This window comes from Muscardinus avellanarius (assembly GCF_963383645.1).
Source record: "Muscardinus avellanarius genome assembly, chromosome: 8".
Classification (NCBI taxonomy): domain Eukaryota; kingdom Metazoa; phylum Chordata; class Mammalia; order Rodentia; family Gliridae; genus Muscardinus; species Muscardinus avellanarius.
In genome coordinates, this window is record NC_137794.1 from 219975 (window position 1) to 243634 (window position 23660).

At 43.8% G+C, this 23660-nt stretch overlaps 1 protein-coding gene across 1 annotated transcript in view; it reads left to right on the plus strand.

Moving 5' to 3' along the window:
• Nucleotides 1-23660, plus strand: part of DNAH8 (dynein axonemal heavy chain 8) — a gene marked incomplete at its 3' end in the record, with an annotated part of 220834 nt that overhangs the window by 150610 nt on the left and 46564 nt on the right. The window contains exons 74-81 of the mRNA XM_080700493.1: nucleotides 1434-1589; nucleotides 4553-4735; nucleotides 8371-8476; nucleotides 9861-10113; nucleotides 10221-10411; nucleotides 13004-13125; nucleotides 13816-13934; nucleotides 15755-15957. Of these exons, the coding sequence (XP_080556619.1) occupies nucleotides 1434-1589; nucleotides 4553-4735; nucleotides 8371-8476; nucleotides 9861-10113; nucleotides 10221-10411; nucleotides 13004-13125; nucleotides 13816-13934; nucleotides 15755-15957 (1333 nt within the window). The remainder of the gene's footprint in view (nucleotides 1-1433; nucleotides 1590-4552; nucleotides 4736-8370; nucleotides 8477-9860; nucleotides 10114-10220; nucleotides 10412-13003; nucleotides 13126-13815; nucleotides 13935-15754; nucleotides 15958-23660) is intronic.

Genomic DNA, 23660 nt, shown 5'->3' on the forward strand with positions numbered 1-23660 from the left:
CAAGTTACTTTGCTTTCCTGAGGGTCTATAGCTGTATAAGTTGAAAGGGATCAATTCTTTTTATTAATAAATTTATATTGGTGCATTGTAGTCATACATCTTAAGGGGGTAAAAAACTTGTGAAGACATACATGCACACATCACCCAATCAGCCCCTACCCAACCTCTAGCCCTTCCCTCCCCCTCCCTCCTTCCCATGCTTGGCTTCCTGATTGACTTTGATATGTTTAAGTACATCATGTGCTTTAAAGAGTTTCCCTCTTCCCCCCTTCAATTCCCTCGGATAGGTCACTTTAATTGCTCCTCCAAAGAATCCCTTTGTCATCTAGAGTTCTTCCTGTTACCCATTTCTCCCTAGTTTTCGCACATTAGGAAAAGCATCTGATTTCTTATTTTTTGTGACGTTTCACTGTAAATGCCATAATTTTGTTCTCCCTTATGGCTGGACATAATTCCATCATGTACACATCCCATAGTTTTGAAATCCACTCATCTGTTGAAGGACGTCTTGGCTGTTCCCACAGTTCGGCAATGGTGATCTGTGCATCTATGAACATGGTTGCTCACGCATTAGTTTGGTGTTTTGGTTTTCATTCTTTTTGGTAAATACCCAGAGGTGGCATTGCTGGATCATGTGGTAAGTTCATTTTCCTTCTTCCGAGGATCTTCCATCTGTTTTTCAGAGTGGTTGCACCAACTCGCAATCCCACCAACAATGTATCAGAGCTTCTATTTCTCCACATCCTATCAAGTACAGTTTCTTTCTTCCTTGGAAGTCCTCCTTTTAATTTCCACTCTTATTCCCACTTACTGAAATCTTGAAAGCCAGAAGGTGAGTAACTTTGACAAGATGATCCACTCACAACCAATTTTCTAAAAAGAGGTCACTTGGATCTGGGAATCTGCTGAGAGATGGGGTGAGGCGGCGGCAGCTTCTAGCGCTTCCAGGTCACACGGTTGCAGGGACCCGCTGGCCCTTTGCTGTGCAGCAGGCCCTGGTCCCAGCCCTGCGGTGCGACAGGCTCCAGGCCTGGCCTCGCAGGCTCCAGACCCAGCCTCGCTGTGCAGCAGGCTCCAGGCCCGGCCTGAAAGAGATCAATCCTCTTGTTTATTTATCTTTTTGCGGGTCTAGGGATGGAGATCAATTCTTGACTGCTTCTCTTCTGCTGATCAGGAGTGAGCTCTGACTGCATGTGGGGACGTCACCCCATCCCCTTTTCACCAGAGAGGCCCTGCCCACATGCAGAGCTTCAACAAAGTCATGACTCACCAAGTTTAGAAAATGGATTTTTGTTTGTTCCTTTTATTTTTAATGAGTATGCTTCTCACGCTGCCCTTAAAAATGTCCGGTCATCTGTCCCCCAGACCGTTGGTTCCCACTCGGGAGAGGGCGCACTCTTTGTAACGTGTACTAAGGAGTGCTTTCTGTCCAGGTGACATCTCTGAACCATAAGTATTTCCGCACACACCTGGAGGACAGCCTTTCCCTGGGCCGGCCCCTGCTCATCGAGGACATTCGCGAAGAGCTGGATCCAGCCTTGGATAACGTATTGGAAAAGAATTTCATTAAATCAGGCACCACTTTCAAGGTGAGCATCTATGGAAGGGAAGGACAGTGGCGACACCTACTCACCTTCTTGAGCACAGCAAGGGAAGCAGCTTCGTTCAGGGATAGTATTTGGCACACTGGAAAAATTGTTTCCAAACTGGTATCCAGTGTTTCTGTTTGTTTATTTTTAGGCATTGGAGGATTGTTTTATTCTTATTCTGCTTCACAGTGATACATGTTGCTTTGTTTTTCTTTGATTTTTGGTTGACAATAACTGTATATACTTATGGGGTACAATGTGTTGTACTTTTTTTTTCTTTTTGGTACTGGGGATTGAACCAGGGGGCATTCTGCCTCTGAGCTATGCCCCTAGCCCTTCTCATTTTTATTTTGAAAGAGGATTTCACTAAGGAGCTGAGGGTCTAGCTGCATAGCCAAGGCTAGCCTGTAACCTGTGATCCTCCTATACCAGCCTCCTGAGAAATGGAATTATAGGCATGTGCCACCACACCCAGCTGTATTATACATGTTAAAAGAGTAGAGTCTTTAAAAATTAAATTTGTATATTTTTTCAGTACTGGGGATTGAACCCAGGGCATTCTACCCACTAAGCTACACCCCAGCCCTATGTTTTATTTTGAAACCGTCTCACTAAGTAGCTGAGGCTGTCAGAGAACCTGCGATCCTCCTGCCTTGGCCTCCCAAGTCCTGGATTCCAAGCATGCCACTACACCTGGCTTAAATTTGCTTGTTAATTGATACATAAAATCAAAATTGCACAGATTGTTGATCATCATGTTTTGTTTTTGTAGTATTTTAAAATGCAGAAGAGAGCCTCTTAGAGTAGCCACTTAGCTGAAACTAGGTAACAGAGAAAGGAAGCACATTGTCTGGTCTTAATTTTCTGAAAGCGACTCTGAGAAAATTGGTTTTGCAAACCATATACATATTTTTACAAGATAATCTGGGTTTCCTCACTGGAGAAAATAGTATAAAGTCCGTAGACACTGCTTTGCTCATTTCTCCCTTCATTGACCCTCACTCTCACTCATCGACATTGCTGGAGCTAAGGGACACTCCTCCCGACTGTTGATGGTAACACGAATTGTTTTCAGCAAGTGTTTCCTGTTTAATTGGTATCATTCTCTACCTTTAGGGCTTTTGTTCTTAATGGATGATAGTGTTTCTGACTGAATTCTTTTCATTTTGGACTTCTTATTTTCCTCAATGAGCAAATCCTAAAGAATGAAACTTCTTCTTTAAAAAAAGATTCATTTAGAAAATCTTTCTTTATAATGTGAATTTGTTTAAATGCCATGTTTAAAAATGCATTAAGCAAAGATTTATGGAGCATCTAATATATGTAAACCTGCAAGAGTTCATGGGGAATATGTATAAAACTCAGTGTACTGAACAATTAGCATCATTCTCCTATGAAATTAAGAAGTAGAATTGATCTTTTTCAGGTAAAGAGGCTAAGAACAAACTTTTAGGGATTCATTTGGCTAACTGTGGGTCCATCTACAATTTTGACTATATTTAAAAATATTTGACAGATAAAGATTATATACTCAAAGTGTACAATGTGCCAGGTGCGATGGCACATGCCTGCAATCCCCGTATTTGGGAGGCTGAGATAGGAGGATTGCACATTCAAGGCCAGTTTCAGCAACTTAATGAGACCCTCAACAACTTAGCAAGACCCTGTTTCCAAATATAAAATAAAAAAGGGCTGGGAGTGTAGCTCAGAGGTAGGATGCACCTGGATTCAATCCCTAGTACCAAAAACAAAGCAAAGAGAAAAAAAACTAGAAATACCAAAGTGAACAATGTGATGTTCGGAAATACATTGTGCAGTGATTGCCACAATGAAATTAACACGTCCACCACTGGCCATGCTGTTCCCTGAATATCAGGAAGCTGTTCATCTTACAGACGGAAGTTTGTGTCCCTTAATCAAGAGCCCCTTCTCCCTTCCCCCACCTCAGCCCCAGGAAACCACTCCGGATTCCCTGCTTCTTAGAGTTGGACTTTTTTTTAGGTTCCATGTGTAAGTGAGATCATACAGTAACATGCCAAAGGAGGTTCTAGAATCTCCATTCCTGGCAGTCTTTTGAAAGACCCTAGATTCAGCCAAGCGTGGTGGTGCACGCTTTTAATCCCAGTGCTTGGGATGCTGAGACAGGAGGATTGTGCAGGTTCGAAGCCAGTCTCAGCTACTTAGTGAGGTTCTCAGCAAGTTAGTGATACCCTGTTGCCAAATAAAGTGTAAAATAGGTCTGGGAGTATAGCCAGAAGGTAGAAAAGCACCTGGGTTCCACCCTCAGTACCATAAAAAATAAAAAAAATAAATAATAAAAGACCCTAGATTCTCCTCTGCAGCATGAAGGTGGGCCCTGGGGAAGCCACGGAGGACTTCCTGAGGTCCTGTCACACGGAAGAGAACGATGAACCAGGACTCAAGCCATTTCAGAGGCTGCCGTTTCCAACTGATGTCGAGATGGCCCAAACCACAGTGGTGTTTAAGATAAATGCCATCTTTCTGGGGGGAAAAGAGCTGTATTTTTTCTTTGAAAATTATGCTAACTCTGTTGTCACATATGCTTGTGATATGACTGCGGAATACAAAAAGAAGTAACACTTCCTGTAAATACAGTCGGGTCCTTAGTAGGAAAGTTTTCCCACCAGGGAAAGATACTGTAACAAGGATATACACAAAGAATTTAAAGTCAAGTCTCAGACACAGCTGCCTTTTCCTTCATTCACCAATTGAGTTGGATAGATTTTCCATTCAGTACGCTTGGTATCATGACTAAAACCATCCAGACGGGGCCACAAATCTAAATTACTTTAAATTGAACAGGTTTTATTTTTTAAGGTTAGTTATTAAAACTTCACAACCTTCTCTCCCAATTCCTTCGGGGGTCGCAGCCCTGGCCTTAGCTAAGTCCTTTCCTGAACTGAGCCTAAACGCCTTTTAATTTTATGCTTAAATCCCCGTAGGTGAAAGTGGGTGATAAGGAGTGTGATGTCATGGATACATTTAAGCTCTATATCACCACAAAGTTGCCCAACCCTGCCTTCACTCCCGAGATCAACGCCAAAACGTCGGTCATCGACTTCACCGTGACCATGAAAGGCCTCGAGAACCAGTTACTACGGAGAGTGATTCTAACGGAGAAACAGGTAAGGGCGCCACCTGGCACCAAACCACAGCAGACGTTTAAAGTGCATCGAGAACTTTCTCAGTATGTGGGGAAGAAAAAAAGCAAGCCAACAGGGCGCGGTGGGCCACATCGATGTCCCAGGACTTTGGAGGCTGAGACGGGAGGATCACAGAGTTTGAGGCCAGCGCACTGCAACCTAGTGAGACCCTGTTTCAAAACATATACTAACAAGGGCTGGGGGTGTAGCTGGGAGGTAGAACATCCCTGGGTTCAATCCCCAGTACTACAGAGGGAGGGAGGAAAAAAGAAAAAGGTAATCAAATCATATTTACCCTTATTAACATAAACATTTATTTTGTAGTTTCTGCCAAGAAATGGTGAAACTCACTTCTGTATACACACACACACACACACACACACACACACACACGCACACACACACACACACATGCACACACACAGAGCACTCTTTCTACTCTTGTCTTTAAGCCTTTGGGTATATGGACTCACAGACCCATAGTTCTATTGATTGTTTTGGGGACCCTGAAAATTTCAATGAAAAGATAATCCTAGAAAAAAAAGTTCCCTATCTCCCTGGATGGCTGCTAACATTGTAGCAGTTTATTTTTTTACTTTTTATTTTATTTATTTATTTTTTACTTTTTTTTTTGATACTGGGAGTTGAACTGAGGTGTTCTACCTCCCAGATATATCCCCAGTCATTTTTTATTCTTTTTATTTTGAAACAGGGTTTCACCAAGTTGCTGAGGCTGACCTCAAACCTACAATCCTCCTGTCTCAGACTCCCAGGCTTATAGGCCTGCGCCATCACACCTGACTAGATTGTAGTAGTTCCAACTATAATGTATTTTGTAGTAGTTCCAAAATATAATGATACAGGGAGCCATACCTTTATTTTAAGTAAACGAAATTTTCACTAAAGCAAAGAAATTCAGTATAACCAAGAGTTATTTATGAAACAAAGTACAACTTAGATTGGAAGATTTGAAGAGACAGAAACAAGATTAAACTAATTTTTAAGATAATGTTTAGATAATGTGAAATGTATGCACAAAATATGTTTGCATATATTAATGATATTTGCATAAAACATGAGAAAGTTTTTATTTGTTTCTATGGCATTTTTTTCAAGATTCAAGAAAAGGGCAAGTTTAGAAATAATAAGATCAGAGGCATAAAATGGAAAGGTGAGATGGAGTGTCAGCAGAGGAGGGAGGCAATGTGTATTATCCATGCTGGCTCTTTCCTGAGTAAAATGATGTCTGAAGTCCTCTGTGGCTCATAGAGGTGGTTCGTTCGGGCAGGCTCTCGCACGGTGGCCAGTCTGGCGGAGTAAACCAGTCATAGTCCCAGATCATCTTAGTGTCCAACACACCTGGGCTCAGGCCCTCCAGACAGGCACTAGTGTCTCTTCCACAGCCAGGCAGAGTGGCTGGCCCTGCCATTCAGAGCTTCTGTGGCCCCCAGAACCCGGGGGTGCCAGCTGTGGAGACAGTGCTCTTGTCTAACCAGCACCGGTGGTCCAATTTGGCCCAGCTCCCCTCAGAGAATGTACTTTCTCAAGGTTCCCAAGGTACCGCGTGCCTGATCTTTTTAGCCCTGAGCTTCCTCTCCAGGAGATGGAGGGAGATGCTCACACCAGCCTGGCTGGAGGACCCAGGACCCAGTTAACCTTCCCCACAAGCCTGCAGTTCTTATTACCCCCATTGGAGATCGGAGAACAGCACCTGACTTTCCACCCTGCCAGGCTTCCGTGACGAGGCTGTAAAACCTAGCAAGCATCCCCGGTGCCATGATGCCTGCTTCTCCACGTGGTGGAGCTAAGTGATTCCCTTTGGTTCTGTGTCCCTGTACCGCCACACAATCAACGAAAACGCTTCGTTAGCTGTTCCCCTCAGTTAACTACAGCTGTGCTAGAGCAGTAGCTGTATAGTCGGAGCTGGAGGACAAGGGCCTGAACCCGTCTCTACCAGGAACTAGCTGTGTGCGCTGAGCTGGGATGCCGTTCCTCTCTCTCTGAGCTCTCGGTTTTCCCAGATGTAAAATAAAGAAGTCAAACTAAATCCAGCACATTCGATGTGACGATCATTTATTGGGTTGAGTCCCTTCCCTGCATAGACTCAAGGTTAAGTGTTGTCAAGAATACAGAAATGAAGAGGGCCCGTGAGGAGGCGCGCCCACCTTTAGACGCAGGCGCCCTGGAGGACAGCGCCGCCGGCAGCAAGGCCGTGCTGCGCGCATACGCTTTGTGCTGAGCTCTGGCTTTGAATTGACTAGTTGGTTTAGGAAGACTTTTGTGCTGAAACTTCTGCAGCATTTCTGAAAGAAGTGTTCTCAAATAAGTAGTTTTAAAACACCTCTTAACAGAATTCTATGGGCAGCACACGATAGGACCAGGGGGGAAGAAACGTTGCTCTAATGGTGTTACTGGGATGATTCAATTTAAGGCTCTTGTTTAGCAAGAGCATCGCATCAGCGTTAAATACACTGGATTTGAATACTGGGCTATGGTCACGTAAGAGAATGTCCTGCTTTATAAGAGGTTTGCTGAGGTGTTTAGGGGCAAAAGTCATAATATCGGTGAGCAGGTCAGCAATAAAAATAATAATAATTTATAACAATAAGGCAAAAACTGTTTAGTGAATCTAGGTGAAGAATGGATGAGAGTTCATTGTACTAGTCTTACAAATGTCTGAAAATTTAAATTTTTTTCTAAAATATAATATCTAAGATACATCATTTGTGTGGGAGAAATGCCTTTCAAACACTCAACCTAACCTTTCTGGTGGAAGGAGAGGCACGTACAGTGCGTGTGAATTTGTACTGGTAACTGTCTGTGCACGTGGGTCCTACGGACCAGTGTCGAATCTGGAGCTCACGTTTAGCCTGGATAGCCCCTGGGCTTCGTGGTTCCCATGCCTTCCTATTTCTACCACTTCCTATTGCAGAAAAAAAGTTAGCATTCCTCACAGTGGCAGTGTGGAAACAGGGCCAAGAGAGGAGGCATCTGGTAATGAACTGGCAGGCAGGTAGCTGGGGTCTGGGGGCAATCACTCCAGCGGGGTTGCCTTTGCACGAGAGCCCACATGTTTCCAGAGTGGGCATAGTTTTAGAAATTACCCGGAGGGGTTGGGGATTTGGCTCAGGGGCAGAGTGCTTGCCTACCACGCGCAAAGCTCTAGGTTCGATCCTTGGCCGTGTAAAATAAAGAAAAAAGAAAAAAAAAATTACTCGGAGAAGCCGGGGATGGTGGCGCATGCTTGTCATCCCAGGACTTGGGAGGCTGAGACAGGAGGATCACAGGTTCACAGCCAGCCTCAGCTACTTACTTAGGCCCTCCACAACTTAGTGAGACCCTGTTTCAAAATAAAGAATAAAAAAATAGGGCTGGGGGTGTAGCTCGGAGGTAGAATGCCTCTGGGTTCAATCCTCAATACCACACACACACACAAAAAAATTACCCAGAGAAACAAAATACAGGTAGAGTGTACTGATGATTGTTGGTGATTTCTTCTGTCATTCAAAAGGCACTTTGGTTTACACCTCTTAAATGAATAACAAACACTAGTATTTTGAATTTGCCACAGTCGTTGGTAATTATATTCTGGTGTCATCTCTTTTTTCTCTTAACAGGAGTTAGAGTCTGAGAGGGTTAAGCTTTTGGAGGACGTTACTTTTAATAAGCGGAAGATGAAGGAGCTGGAAGATAACCTCCTCTACAAACTAAGTGCTACAAAAGGTGTGTGCCGTTAAGAGGCAGCCAGCTAGCGATCCTGCACGAGGGTTTCCTGTTCGCTCTGTAGTGCCCGTGCCGCGGCTGTGAGGGAAAGTGGAGTCGTAGTGCTAACATGAGCCAGGCCCTTCCTCCCGAGATGCTAGTGAAAGACGCAGACTCGGATTTTGTCATTAGCGGCCGAGCGGCTGAGAATAGCAGTTTCCTGGGTGTCCTTGCTCTCTCCTGAGAAAGACGCGGGCTCCGGTGGACCTCGGTAACCCAGAATAGGCTAATTTGCGTGCACAGAGGAAACTCGTGCGCTCGGTCCATTTTCCCAGATTGACTCTGATTGGGCATTGCAATGCAGCTGCTGCGACAGGCTGGGACGCAGGTCACTGGTGAGAGCGGCGTGGCCGCCAAGGGCTCGGCTGGCTCATCTAGAAGTCAAGGATGCAGTCTCCTCTGGGCAGCCACAATCTCCACACCACACCCCAATTAGGATAGACCACTAATGCGATATAGTCAAAGGCGGATTTTATCTAGAGGAAATGAAATCAAACATCATATTGTTCTGTAGTAGGAAAATCTCAGTGACCTAAACACCACCACTGATTAGATCTAATAACGAATACTTCCCAATGTCACTTTCAACAACAAAAACCCTTAGCCGCCCGGACTCTGCCTTTAGGGTAGGCTCAGCAAGAGTCTTTCTAGCAGCTTTTACTACGCCTCTGCTGCAGCAAAGGCCTCTGTCCCCCGGCCCGGTGCCCCCACCATGCTGAGTGTTAGAAGGAGAGCTGACGGTGTCCCCTTGTCTGGGGAGGAGTGTGCAGGGCCGAGACCGCTTTGCTGTAGGGACCTCTGTGACCTCTATGTCCAATGACACATGCCTGCCAGAGTAACTCCGTACTCCCTGCAGCACGCCTACCTTCTAGAACTCCTTCTAGAACTTCCAGCCAGAGCGCTGCTGCTGCAGATGTAGTGACTGTGAATTCAGCACATCCGATGTGTCTTTCCACATTTTAAAACCGAGTTCTTCACTGTAAACATGTGCTATTCTTTTTTAAAAACAATAACGGAGGGAAAAAGTAAAATTAGACAAGTGGGATGGATGAGCTGGAGACACTTTGAGAAAAGCCACCATGATGCTGAGGGGGTGAAAATCCTGTTACGTGGGGAACAGCTACAACCGTGGAGGACATGCTCGCTGTCCGCAGATGTCTGAAGACCTCCCGAATGGGTCTGTAGATTTCCAGGCCCCGGGTGGTGCTGGGCCAGGGCCTCCTGCTGTCTTAAGATTCTGCTCTCTCGGTGCCCTGTGGACACTGACACTGTGGTTTCAGAGTGGCACCTGTTGCTTAGCAAGTACTCTGGTTCACCTTTAGGGTATTCTTGTTTTGCTCCTTAGGGTCCCTGGTGGATGACGAGTCTCTGATCGGCGTCCTCCGAACCACCAAGCAGACAGCGGCGGAGGTAAGCGAGAAGCTGCATGTGGCCGCGGAGACGGAGATCAAGATCAACACTGCCCAGGAGGAGTTCCGGCCTGCCGCCACCCGGGGAAGCATCCTGTACTTCCTCATCACAGAGATGAGCATGGTCAACATCATGTACCAGACCTCGCTGGCACAGTTCCTGAAGCTGTTTGACCAGTCCATGGCCAGGCGAGTCCTCCGCGACTCCAGAGCAGAAACTTAAAAGTTCTTTTTTCGGCATTTCTGTTCTGTCTGAAATTTAGTTTTACCTCTTTGATTTTTAAAATGTACTGCAGATCCGAAAAGTCTCCTCTACCTCAAAAGAGAATCACCAATATCATCGAGTATCTGACCTACGAAGTCTTCACATACTCCGTCAGAGGCCTATACGAGAACCACAAGTTCCTCTTTGTGCTCCTAATGACCTTGAAGATTGATCTTCAGAGAGGGACGGTTAAGCACAAGGAGTTCCAGGCCCTCATTAAAGGTGAGGTGTTTGTAACGTGGATGTGTAAAGGACGTTGTTGCTTTTGATGTGGTCTTTGATATGCTCCAAACCCATGTCCCTGAGACGGTAGGGGAATCGTGTCCTGATGAAAGGGAAGTTCTTCTCGTGTCTCTTTTCTGATCTCCATTAATTTTCCTCTGGTTACTTAAGGCTCGGGTCTGTTCTCACCTTGCGGTTTTCAGTTCTGCACTTATGTTCAGTGTGTTCATTGCTGCCCGGGCTTCGGAGAATCAATCAATTGCCAGAGTGAAAGAAAGTTCTCCAGTGATGAGCTTTCCATAGGAAGAAACACTTCTTCAGCCAGGGAGTTTCATGATTTATAAGACTGTAACAAGGCATACTTGTATTTTGTACCTGAGGTCAGTCCTATCCATTGCATGCCTTGTTATTAAACGGTACAATTAAGAAGATAAAAGAACATTTATTTATTGAGCACGCACCATACAAACCCACCTTGCTAGTGTGGGGGACACAAGGATAAGCCAGGCACTGCTTTAAAAGAAATAATAGCCTCAAAATAGGAATAAAGATAGTTTACAAAATGATTCTTAAGGCAGCATAACCTGTGTTAGAGATAAGTAGAGTGTTCATTCAGAAAGGGGAGAGAGACTGTATGTATTTAGCACAATAAAAGGTTTTCTGAGAAGTCTGCCTCTGCAGCTAAGCCATACGGCTGGGAATTATTTGGTATGTGATAACCATGTTCCAGTCTCTTTCTGTGTGTGTTTTCTCTTTGGATATAGCTTACATTCTACCTCTGAGCTGCACTCCCAGCCCATTTTGGCATTTGTTTTGAAACAGTCTTTCTGAGTTGCTGAAGGTCTTGCTAAGTTGTGGAGGCTGGCCTCTAACCTGTGCTCCTCCTGCTCAGCTCCCAAGTACTGGGATTATAGGCACATACCACCATGCTAGACCCATTTTCTCTCTCTAGATTCCATACATACAGCCGTGGCTTCCTGAGTCTGGCTTAACTCACTCAGCATAATGTTCTCCACTCTGTCCATTTCCCGTGCAAATGACATGACTTTGTTCTTTGTGGCTACATAAAACTCCGTGGTGTATATACACCATACTTTCTTTATTCACATATCTGCTGACGGGCGTCCAAGTTGGTTCCATGGCTGGCATATGGTGTGTGTGTGTGTGTGTGTGTGTGTGTGTGTGTGTGTGTGCGCGCGCGCGCGCACGCGTGCGTGTAGGCATGCAGCATGTTGACTTCCAGGATTGTTAACTGGAGACAGGACTGGGGGTCAGGCGCCTGGGCTGTGGCTTGCAGCCTCCTGTCCCTACAGGTCAGAGGGGACTAGTTGCAGCTCAGAGGACCCAGCTTGTGATGGCAGCGCACAAGTCTGAGGCATCCTACCCCCCCAAGACATAACCCCACCCCATTCCCGTCTCCTCACCAGGCAAACCTGGCCAGACCAGAGCTGTTACCTGGGAGGAGAATGAGCTCTCTAAGGAGGGTTTGTAAGTTAGAGGAGACCGAGGAAGGAAGAGGGCAGGACAGTGGTGGGGAACGCCTCGGGAGGATTAGGTTTGCTTCAGAGAAATAAAGAAGACCACATACCAGGGTTGTGAACTTTTTTAGGTTGATGTGACTTATTACTGTTCTCCTTTTCAGATCAAATCCTACTTTTATGAACAACTTGTGTCGGTAAAGAGTTACCAAATATGGCCCTTAGATCAGAGACATTTTTTTTTTTTGGTGGTACTGGGGGTGGAACCCAGAGACTTTGTACCTCTGGGCTATATACTCCCAGACCTATTTTATATTTTATTTGGAAACAGGGTTTCACTAAGTTGCTGAGAGCCTCACTCAGTAGCTGAGGCTGGCTTCGAACCTGGCCGATCCTCCTGTCTCAGCCTCCCAAGCGCAGGGATTACAAGCATGCGCCACCACGCCCGGCGATCAGAGACATTTTTAAACATTGCGAACATAGTTCTTAAGAGGGAAAACAGTTGTGTGTCATGGCAGCAGCGTTTGATTTCCCAAGGGTGGAGGTCCTTGTATATCAGTTACTTTTGTTCTCTGTACCTGTCCCCAGTGCCTGGATCATGCAGATGCAGGGAGGGCCCTCGATAGTTATGTGTTGAATAAATGAATGAATGGATGAATGATCCAAGCACCAGGGACTCTCCAAGAGCCCCAAGATGTCTGACGCCCTCCCTCCTGCACTCCTCCCTCCTCCTCACCCATCTGTTGATCTAACCATCTATCTAACATGATAAGAAATGACATTGAATATCAGACTTCTGGAGGGGTAATGACAGAGAAGTGATTCTAAAAATCACACATGGATGATTCATTGCTATAAAATTATAGTTTTGATTGTGAAAAATAAAAAGGGAAGAACTATGTCTACCTGAGGAAGATTCTTTGCAGGAAAAACAACAGAGTTTCTGGCATATTTTATCAGACAGGATAAGTCCGCAAATACAACACAGAGACTTGAAGGAAACTTATGTGATTGTTCCCCCATACTTTATGTAATGTGGTTATCTTGCCTTTGTGATGAGGAAGTGAATTTCCAAGTGTGAGCTGGCCTGACATGCCCCTGGTGTTCCCCACAGGGGGCGCGGCGCTGGACCTCAAAGCCTGCCCTCCTAAGCCCTTCCGCTGGATCCTCGACATGACCTGGCTGAACCTCGTGGAGCTGAGCAAACTCCCACAGTTTGCAGAAATCATGAACCAGGTACCCAAGGGCTGGTCCCGGCGAGCACAGATTCTGAAAGCCGGGGGTCTCTCCCTGCTCCCACCCGAGCACTCTGAGGCTGGCTCCTGGAGAGACCGCTGCACTCTAGGCTTGTCTCCCAGGTGGGCGGAAGGGGGGGGCACTAGAAAATTACGTTTTGAAGTAGACACCAGCGCTCGGGGTTTGTTCTCAGAGTGGCCTGCATCAGTGACTCTCAACTGAGGGCAATTTTGTGCCACCCCCAGGGGACATTTGAGAATGAATGGAGACATTCTAAATTATTGTGACCCTAGGGGAGGGGTGCTACTGGCATTGAGTGGGCAGAGGCCAGGGGTGCTGCTAAGCATCCAGGACAGACCCCAAACACACACACGAGGAGGAATTATGCTGTCCACAGCGCCAGGGATACCAAGGCTGAGAAACGCCGACCTGTATTTCTTCCTGTCCAAGCATTTTGTGTGACTGACACATGATCCTGACTTGAATGATGTGCAAATGGGGTAGAAACGCTGAAGGGGAAGGGCTACGCTTTACCACGTTGCTCAAGGGGTCGATTCTGCAGAGAAACAGGAGTGGCGTTGTTCTGTCTGACACATTGTGTGCCCGTAATGAAGGGCCCTCCAGGGCCATTGGGAGTGCTCTCTGATCTCCTTTCAAACCTCGGCTCACTCCTTGGCTTCTGCCTCTTAGATATCTCGCAATGAGAAGGGATGGAAGAGCTGGTTTGATAAAGACGCCCCAGAGGAGGAAATCATCCCGGATGGGTATAATGACTCGCTGGACACCTGCCGCAAGCTTTTGCTTATCAGGTGAGGAGAGGTACCATCAGCCCGGAAGCAGTGCTCACCATTAAGTTACGGCTCTCACTGTTCAGCGAGTGGACTTCGCTGGGTCCCTGTAGTTCTTACAAGAAATGCGTGTGCTTCCCAGTTGGGGTCTTGGAAGGCAAACCTGGAGTTGCTTGATAAAGCTAAACATGCTGGTGCTGGTAGCAGGGAATAGTGTATTTTGACAATATATTTTTGATAGTCCTTCTAGCAGAAAAATGGGAAAAAACATTTTATTATTTTTTTCAATACTGGGGACTAAACCCAGGGCATTCTACCCCCGAATTATATTCCTAACCTTATTTTTTAATCCCTTATTTTGAAACAGGGTCTTAATAAGTTGCAGAGCATCTCACTAAGTAGCTGAGGCTGGCCACGAACCTTGTAATCCCAGTGAATTGTTTGCATTTACTGGGATTACAAGCGTGCGCCACCACAGCCAGCTCATGCCTTTATTATTTACTGTTCCTTTACTGGTCGGTAAACCATTTGTTGTTGAATTACTTTAAAAAAAAATAGAACTCACGAAGTTACAAGGTAATTAGTTAATAAGCTAAAGTTCCGTTTTATTTGAGAAAAAAAAACCCTAATGTGTAAATAGTACTCTGTCTTCTAAAATGAAAGCAAAAGTTCAGAACTGTTGTTAGGAAGGAATATTCCCCTTCCTGCTCACTTTCCACATTTCCTCTACATCTGGTGCTTAGAGAGGCTTTCTGAAATGGAATAGCAGTGTGTGTATGTGTATAGGTGTACATGTGTGTGCACACCAGTGATTGTATATACACACACACAATTGAACAAAGAGGAAGGGTGGAGGGGGAGATGAGACCAGGAAACAATCACAAAAGGGCGTAGGGCTGTTTGGGAGCCAGCTTTGTCTCTCCTCCTGTGCTACCCCTGAGCTGTCACTCAGAAAGTCTTGTGTCCTCCATATTGTCACCCTGGAGAGTGACCAGAACAGCAGCCACAGTCCTCCTCGCCACAGAGTTTGAGAGGGCTACTTCTTTTTATGGAGCACGTGTTTCTTTCACCTACCAGTGTAAAATTGGGTCCATCTTGGAACACATAATGCCATCTACTAGCACATAAGAATCTGGAGGGCTCCTCAGAGATCTCAGCTACTCGATGTCAGATGGCGTTTCCTTAGTGTGTCTCTGAATTTTTGACAAAGCAAAATATGCTGGTGTTGGTTGCAGGGAATAGTGTATTTTGACAATGTATTAATGATAGTACTCTTAGTGGGGAAAAAATGAAAAAAAACATGCTTTGATTATTTACTGTTCATTTACTGTTGAGTGAACCATTTGTTGTTAAATTCTTTAAAAAATAGAACTCACAGAGTTATAGGGCAATTCGTCTATATTTTATATTTTAAATTTGTTAAATTTAAAATCACATATTTTATATTAGTCACAAGGCAGTTAGCCGTCGTGTGCAGTTCACAAGTGCTGTGACATAGTGTATGCCGACCAACTTGCTTGTGCATCTTTGACTCCACCATTCTCCCTCTGCAGAGCGTGTAGCAGGTGCACCCCACCGGGTGTCAGGTCTGGCAGAGAACACCGTGCTGTTGCTGGCTCTGCCCTACCCCTTGCTAATGCCTGGCACCAAAGCCGCGTGATTAAATTTGTGCTCACCCAGGGATAGGAAACATTGCCATCCCTCTCGCTCAGACCCACTGAGGAGGAATTAGCTTGTTTTCTTTTTGCTAATTAAGTATGTGTTCTTTACGTGCTTGGAATTAAATAGAATAAAAAATGAGCATGCTGAATGTATTTCCTCTGACTGGCCTTCATTTCTAGGTCTTGGTGTCCAGACCGTACTGTTTTTCAAGCAAGAAAGTATATTGCGGATTCTTTGGAAGAGAAGTACACAGAACCGGTTATCTTAAATCTGGAGAAAACTTGGGAAGAAAGCGATACACGCACTCCTCTGATCTGTTTCCTGTCCATGGGATCGGATCCCACCATTCAAATTGATGCCTTGGCCAAGAAACTGAAGCTGGGTATGATTAGAAATCTCTGATATTTGCCAAAACTTTCATATTTTTGCTCTAAATTTAGACTTTTATTATTTCATCACTGATTCTTAGACCTGAATCTAGAACACTGACTTGGAAAATATATTAAGCTTCTTCTTCTTTTTTCCCTTGATTCTTCCTAGCATGAGGATGAGATACAGGTATTTATGTGCAGGGATGAACACACTCAAATCCCATCTGCTGGGTGTTTTGTTTGTTTTTTACATTGTAGGCAGATGGATGTGCACATGAGTAGCAGATTAACAAGCATGGACATTAAAGAGCCTGTGTTCTTTACGTGTTTCTATGTTTTTGCCATATCTTTAAAATTACATATAAGTATATTTTGTCAAAAATTGAAAGACTATAACCATTACTGTAATGGATAGTAATTAAGGATCCATTCATCTGTACTTCAGTAACCAGTTAGAATAGGCCATGTGCTGGATGACAAGGTACAGAGATGAACATCGCCCGGTAGGGGAGGACAAGCATGTACACACTGAGCTCTAGGCAGTGTGACAGCCGCGTGGCAGAGTCTCATAGACACGGCTGATCCCCAGATCCGCAGAGCGCCTCCTGCGTCCCCTCTCCAGCTCTGGAATCGGAATGCTGTTGGCATTGAGGTCTCTGCAACTATATTTGTAGAGTTAATTCATATTCAGGTCTTTATAAAGGTTGTAAACTTGATTTGTTATGAATCACGAAAACTACCTTATGAAAGAAAACTGACGTTGACTTTGTTAGAGAGTTAGTGTATGCGGGACATAACCTGGGTTCGTGTCCATGCGCTAGCCACGTGTCGTGGGAGCCTGGTCTACGTCCCCTCCCTCTGGCCTTTGCTCCGTTCATTGTCTACGCACTCTTCGGTCTCCTGCAGGGGTCTGTGTTCAGGTGGCTTGCTTCCATCAGCACGTGGTGCCAGTGCAGAGCTTCCAGGCTCTCCTGGCTTTGCTCACAGGCATCCTCCATGTCGGCCATGGCTCTGGGGTTTCCCGTCGCGCACCAGCCCTCAGAGTTGGCCTGAGTGGTCTTCTCGTGGCCTTGTAGTTTGCAGATCTTTTGGATCTACCCCGGGGGGGGGGGGCTTTATTCAGCTGCCTCTGCACTCCCCTTCTCTCTGCCACAAACTGTTCTTTCCTGGGCAGGGGGGGGGGGGTTACAGGCTCTGGTGTCTTGACTGGTGTCACTGTGAACACGCTCAGCCTTCTCAGGGAAGCGCCCCTTCCTCCCTTGGTCCCCAGTCCACACAAGGAAGAAACTCATTGGCTTAGCTTTGGTTATCCTTACTGTGCCAGTCAATGAATTGATGCTCTGGAGATAGACTCATGGCAGGGACCTTATGGAGCCAGAGTGGTGGGCATTTCTTAGAAGGGGGTATAGCACCTAGAAGAAGGGGGTATTCCACTAGTTAGTTACTATTTTAGAGATTATCTCAAAATATTGGATTAAGAACAGAATTAAGAAATTCAAGGTATCCTTGGGAAGGAAGTATAACCTTGAATAAATGGAGAAAGTGGACTTGTGCAGCCCTATGGCTTTATCATACTGCTTTGCTTGAGATGTGGTAACTTGTATTCCTTTACAGTGCTTTAGTTTTACTAGCAACAGTGCAAGCTTCTATCAGTTACTTTGTTAGGACACTGAAACAAGTGGATTTGATTTTAATACTGTAGGACCCAATAAATTATTTAAAGACCTCTTTTGCCAAATAACTTTTAGCAATGTTGGGAAGGAAGTCTCATGCCATTTGCTGCTTTGGATAAGTCCCTAAGATCACTGTTTAAATGAATGGTTATGCAGACAGAATGACATATTAATCTAGCTCAACTATTAATATTTTATTTGGAAATCTGGATAATAGATAAGCATAGAATACTCGAGGTGAATGAGGCTGCAGAGATCTGGAAACTACCTTATGCAGCTGGGGAAACCAAGGGCTAGAGAAGAGGCCCCAGAGCGAGGTGGAGGCAGACCTAGCACAAGCCTTCTCTCAAGCCTTCTGAGCCCCACTTAGCCGACTCCGCGACCTTTCTCTCTCCCTCCCTCTCATTGCCTTCAGATGGGGACTTCTGATGATGGGTGTTCTCTGTGCTGATCGAGCTCTGCAGTGAGACTCAGAGCAGATAAGTCACCCACGGGAGTACTGGTGCCCAGGCAAGGGCAGGAGGGTTTTGCACGAGAGCCCCCGCTAGGAGCCCGGTGAGGGAGAAGGGATCTTAATTGGGTTTGAAAACAAAATCCAAGAACAATAAGTAAGTACAAACCCACAAATATTCAAATTAGAAATGAATGAGACATGAGTATAATGACATGCACAGGTTTTATATGTGTAATGCTCAACATTAAATAAAACGTGAGCTCCAGTAGTGAGAGAATGACATGGGATTATCATAATAAACCAGAAAACCCTGTTCATATCGACAAGTTTGTAGAAAATACAAATTTACAAAAACTTCCTCTTGGGAGCACTGTTAGCCATCGGCTTTAAGGTCAGCTTGGTCCAGCTTGGGAGGGGCACAAAATGCCCGCCCAAGTGGGAATTGCCCGCCCAAGTGGGAATTGTTTTCACGCAGACAGGTATCTAAGGACCAAATGGGACCGATAACCGGGGCCCCTGACTGATAGGCCCAGACCCCGACAGCTTCCTTGATGACCCTTTCCTTCCCTGACTCGTCTGTGCCCGCCTTGGTGCTATTCCCTGACTCACCCCACGATTACGTTGTTATTTCCCGTGATTACTAATTTCTTACAATGTTTTAGTTACGACCCTAAATAAAGGCAAGATGTTGGTAGAAGGACGGTAGGAGTGGAGACATCCCTCTCCTCCCGGCCTCCCCAGCTGCCATGTTGACTCCCTTGTCATCCATGAGAGGACGACTTCTCACCCATCAATCAACACCAGTGCCATCTGCTACAGTCTCCCAGAAGAGGTAGAAAACCCTGAGCTGACCAATAATCAAAGTGGTAAATCTGAGAAGTTCTTTTGATATTACCTCAGCAAAGCCTGTACCTGAATGACTTTTCAGATGACTTTTTAATATGTCCCCTCAAGCACTTTTAAGGACTTCCATATGCTGTGTTCTATTGTAGAACAGAGGAAATAAGACATATTTTCCTTTTCATTAGCATTAACTATCCTAATATCAAAAACTGACCAAGATAGTAACTGCATAAAAGAAAAAAATATCCAGACATGGTGGCACACGCTTGTGCTCCCAGTACTTTGGGAGGTTGACACAGGAGGATTGCAGGTTCATGGCCAGCCTCATCAATTTAATGAAACCCTCTGCAACTTAGTGAGACCCTGTTTCAAAATAAAAAATAAAATAGGGGAAAGGAGGGGGGTTGTGGCTCAGAGGTAGAATGCTCCTGAGTTCAATTCCCAGTACAAAAAGGAGAAAATCACAATTTGATCTCACTTACCAATATGAATGTAAAAATCTTAAAATATAAGCAAGAATAATTCCATGAGGTATTAAAAAATAACAGGCAAAGGATAATGTGTTTGGACTAAGTAGGAATTCATTCGTGAGTGTAAGATGCTACAGTAAGAAATCTCATCACAGGCTCAAGTGGTACAGCGCTGGCTGCCTCCCATGCATGAGGCCCTAGGTTTTATGCCCTCCTCCTGGAGGAGGGAGACAGGGAGGATGGAGGCGGATCTCATCACACTAATAAATGAAAGGCTTTATGCCCAGGGGCTTTGCTGAGGTAATGCTTTCATCATATTATTACTTGATAGATATTTAAAAAGCATTGTATAGATTTAACATTTATATTTGACTTTTAAAAATAGGCACAAAAGAATATTTTGTTAGTGTGATCACAAACGTGCAGGCAAGCATCAATATTATACTTGTGGTAAATGACTAGAGATGTTAAACTCAGGCATAAGATAAAGATGTCTGCCGTTGGCGCTGCTACTCAGCATTGTCGTGAAAGGTAGAACTGATGCACTGTAGGAGATATAAATAAAAGATATAACGACTGCAAAGGAAAAGCAAAAGTTGCCATTACTCTCAGGCAATGTAATTGTCTAACTAAAAAACACAAATGAATCAACTGGAAACCTATTAGATTCAATAGGACAGTTTGGTAAGGCAACTGGTCACAAAATAAATATATAAAAAAATCAATGACCTATTCCTGTAAAATAAAATGTAAACATCCATTAACCATAGCAGTAAACATAAAACTGAGAAATAACTTTTAAAATATGTATTTGAATGAAAATTATAAAACTTTCTTAGTGACATAAAAGTTTAGATAAATAGCTAAACCACATTCCCAGCACAAAGATTCAATATTATAAAGATGTCAATATTCCCTAGATTAATCTATAGATTGAATGCAAGTCTAACTGAAATTCAAACAGCATTTCCCTTCTCATTGGATAGCAGGAAGATCTTAGATCACCTAAGACTATAAATGGACAGGAATAGCTCAGCAACCTGGAGAGCCGAGAGAGTGCTGGGTACCAACACTACCAGGTCTCCTAAAACTCCATCAGGTGGCAATAATCTGATCAGTGTGTGACTGGCTCAGAGTAGATACATAAGTCACTGATGCAAAACGAAAGCCCCAAATTAGACTCTATAAAATGTAGTGTTAGAAGATTCACACTTCATTTCAGTGGAGGGAAAAAGAGATTAGCCACAAAACGGCATGGAAACGGCAGGTTAATGTTAGGAAAAAGTAGTAGTTGCATCTCACATCAAACTCCTGAGTAAATTCTAGGCTGATTAGAATAGTACAGGTTTCAGCTTAAGCTTAAAAGAAGAAAAAGAATATATTGAATTAATGGTATACTATTGAATGCTGAGACTTTAGTAATCATGATACCATAGTCCTGAACTGGAGGGACGATATACATAATAGGACCCAGTGAAAATTTCAAACTCCTGTATTACAAAAGCATCATAAATAAAATAAAATAAAAATACAAACAAGAATAGGAGTGTGGGTTGGGAGTTGCGGTATCCCATTCCAGTGGGAGATACTGGACATTTAGAGTAATATATATATAATACAGACATACATATATACATACATATACATATATACATGTAGGTGTATGTATATGTGTATATAGAGAGGTATGTGTATATATATAATACATACATACATATACATATAAATATACATATATACATGTAGGTGTGTGTATATGTGTATATAGAGAGAGGTATGTGTATATATATACACATTGTTATATTATCACAAACCTTCTAATCATTTTATATTTTGTCCAAACTATTCTCATGTATGAATTCCTTCTAAGAACATATTGAAAGATATACATGAAGATTTATAAAAAGGATGTTTAACCAAGTGCTAGTAATAATACTGAAAATTTGAAAATGCCCTAGATATATATAAAAGGATAGTGGTCAAATGAACAAGGTAGGTTGTATCGTCAGGATGAGCACTGTCCTGGCATTAAAAACTATTTTTCAGTCGGGCAGACAGCCTCAGCAACTTATTGAGACCCTGTTTTAAAATAAAGAATAAAAGCCGGGCGTGGTGGTGCACGCTTGTAATCCCCGCGCTTGGGAGGCTGAGACAGGAGGATCGCGCAGGTTCGAAGCCAGCCTCAGCTACTTAGTGAGGCTCTCAGCAACTTAGTGAGACCCTGTTTCCAAATATAATATAAAATTGGTCTGGGAGCATAGCCCAGAGGTAGAAAGCCTCTGGGTTCCACCCCTAGTACCACAAAAATAAATAAATAAATAAATAAATAAATAAATAAATAAATAAATAAAATAAAATCTGGGCGTGGTGGCTCACGCTTGTAATCCCCATGCTTGTGAGGCTAAGACAGGAGGATTGCACAGGTTCAAAGCCAGCCTCAGCTACTTAGTGAGGCTCTCAGCAACTTAGTAAGACCCTGTTTCCAAATAAAATATAAAATAGGTCTGGGAGTATAGCCTGGAGGTAGAAAAGCCCCTGGATTCTATCCCCAGTACCACCAAAAATAAGAAAGGAAGGAAGGAAGGAAGGAAGGAAGGAAGGAAGGAAGGAAGGAAGGAAGGAAGGAAGGAAGGAATAGTGCTGGGGGTGTAGCTAGGAGATAGAATGCCCCTCCTTGGTTCCATTCCCAGTACAGTAAAAAAAACACAACTTTTCAATAATATTTACTGATAATATTTACAACATAATACTGAAAAGTAGAGATAAAATATAAATACGTAAAATATTTAATATTGATAGCTTTACAATCTCTTATTCAAAACCTTTGGGGCCATATGTGTTTCAGAAAGCAGAATTTTATATATTTTAGAAAGGTAATGTTCCACAAATTATGTAATGTGTTACAGGTAAATGTATGGATAATCAGAAAAATGGGGATAAACAGAGACTACAAATAGGTCAGCTTTTACCACCAAAGTGATTTTGTGACAAAAATTTTTGTTTCCAGAGCTTTTAGAATTTTGAAATGAGGGTAAATGATTGGATATTGTGCACCTTAAAGAGACTAGAATGACGATCTCTAGGGAGGAATAATAATGATTTTTATTTCCTTCTTTATACCCTCCTGTATTTTTCAAGCCTTTTACTATGAATATATATTACTTAATTAGCAATAAAAAGTAAAAAAACTAAACAGGAAATGTAATCATACACTATGTGGCCTTTGGTGTCTCTCTCCTTTTAGTTAGCATGATGTTTTTCTTTTTTTTTTTTATTCTTTTTTTTTTTTTACAGTACTTGGGATGGAACCCAGGGGCATTCGACCTCCGAGCTGCACCCCCAGCCCTATATTTTATTCATTATTTTGAAACAGGGTCTCACTGGGTTGCAAAGGGCCTCACTAAGTGGCTGAGGCTGTCCACGAACCGCGATCCTCCTGTCTCGGCCTCCCGAGTGCTGGGTTGACCAGCGTGCGCCACCACGCCCGGCTCGCATGATGTTTTTAAGGCTCCCCATGTGTCACAACTGCACCTTTTGAGTGGCAGGCCGCTGTATGTGTGTATCACATTTTGTTTGTCCATCCATCGGTGTCCAGATTTGGACTGTTTCTACTAGGGGGAGACCACAAATGGTGCTACTTGAGCATTCATGCACAAGTTTGTGTGCAGTCATAAAACTTTTAGTTTTCTTGGGTGTTTAACTTAAGAGCAGACTTTGTGGGTCCTATGGTAACCCAGCCTTTGGGTTTTTCAGTAGCTGCCAGATAGTTTTCCAAAGTAGTTGCACCATTTTACATCCACACTGGCAGTGCAGGGAAATTCTAAATCTTCCGCATCCTTTCTGACACTTGCTGTTGTTTCTTTTTCATTTATTGTTATTTTAGTGGGCGTGAAATAGCATGGATTTGCATTTTCCTATTGGCTAATTATGTTTCGTGTGTCTGTTGGCCATTTCTTCTCTGGAGAATTGTCTGTTCAAATGCTTAGCTCATTTTTAAATCAGGCTATTTTTCTTGTCAGAGTGTAAGAGTTCCTCGTAGACTCTGGATAGCAGACCTTTATCAGATATACAATTTACAGACGTTTCCTCCCATTGTATAGGCTGCTCTTTGATGGAGCCCACTGAAGCACTAAAGTTTTAGATTTTGATCAAGTCCAATTTCTCCTTTGTTTCTTATGGCTTGAGCATTGTATGTAGAAATGCCGTCACCTCATCCAAGGCCACAAAGACTTTCGACATTTTCCTCTAAGGACTTTATATTTCAGTGCTGACAT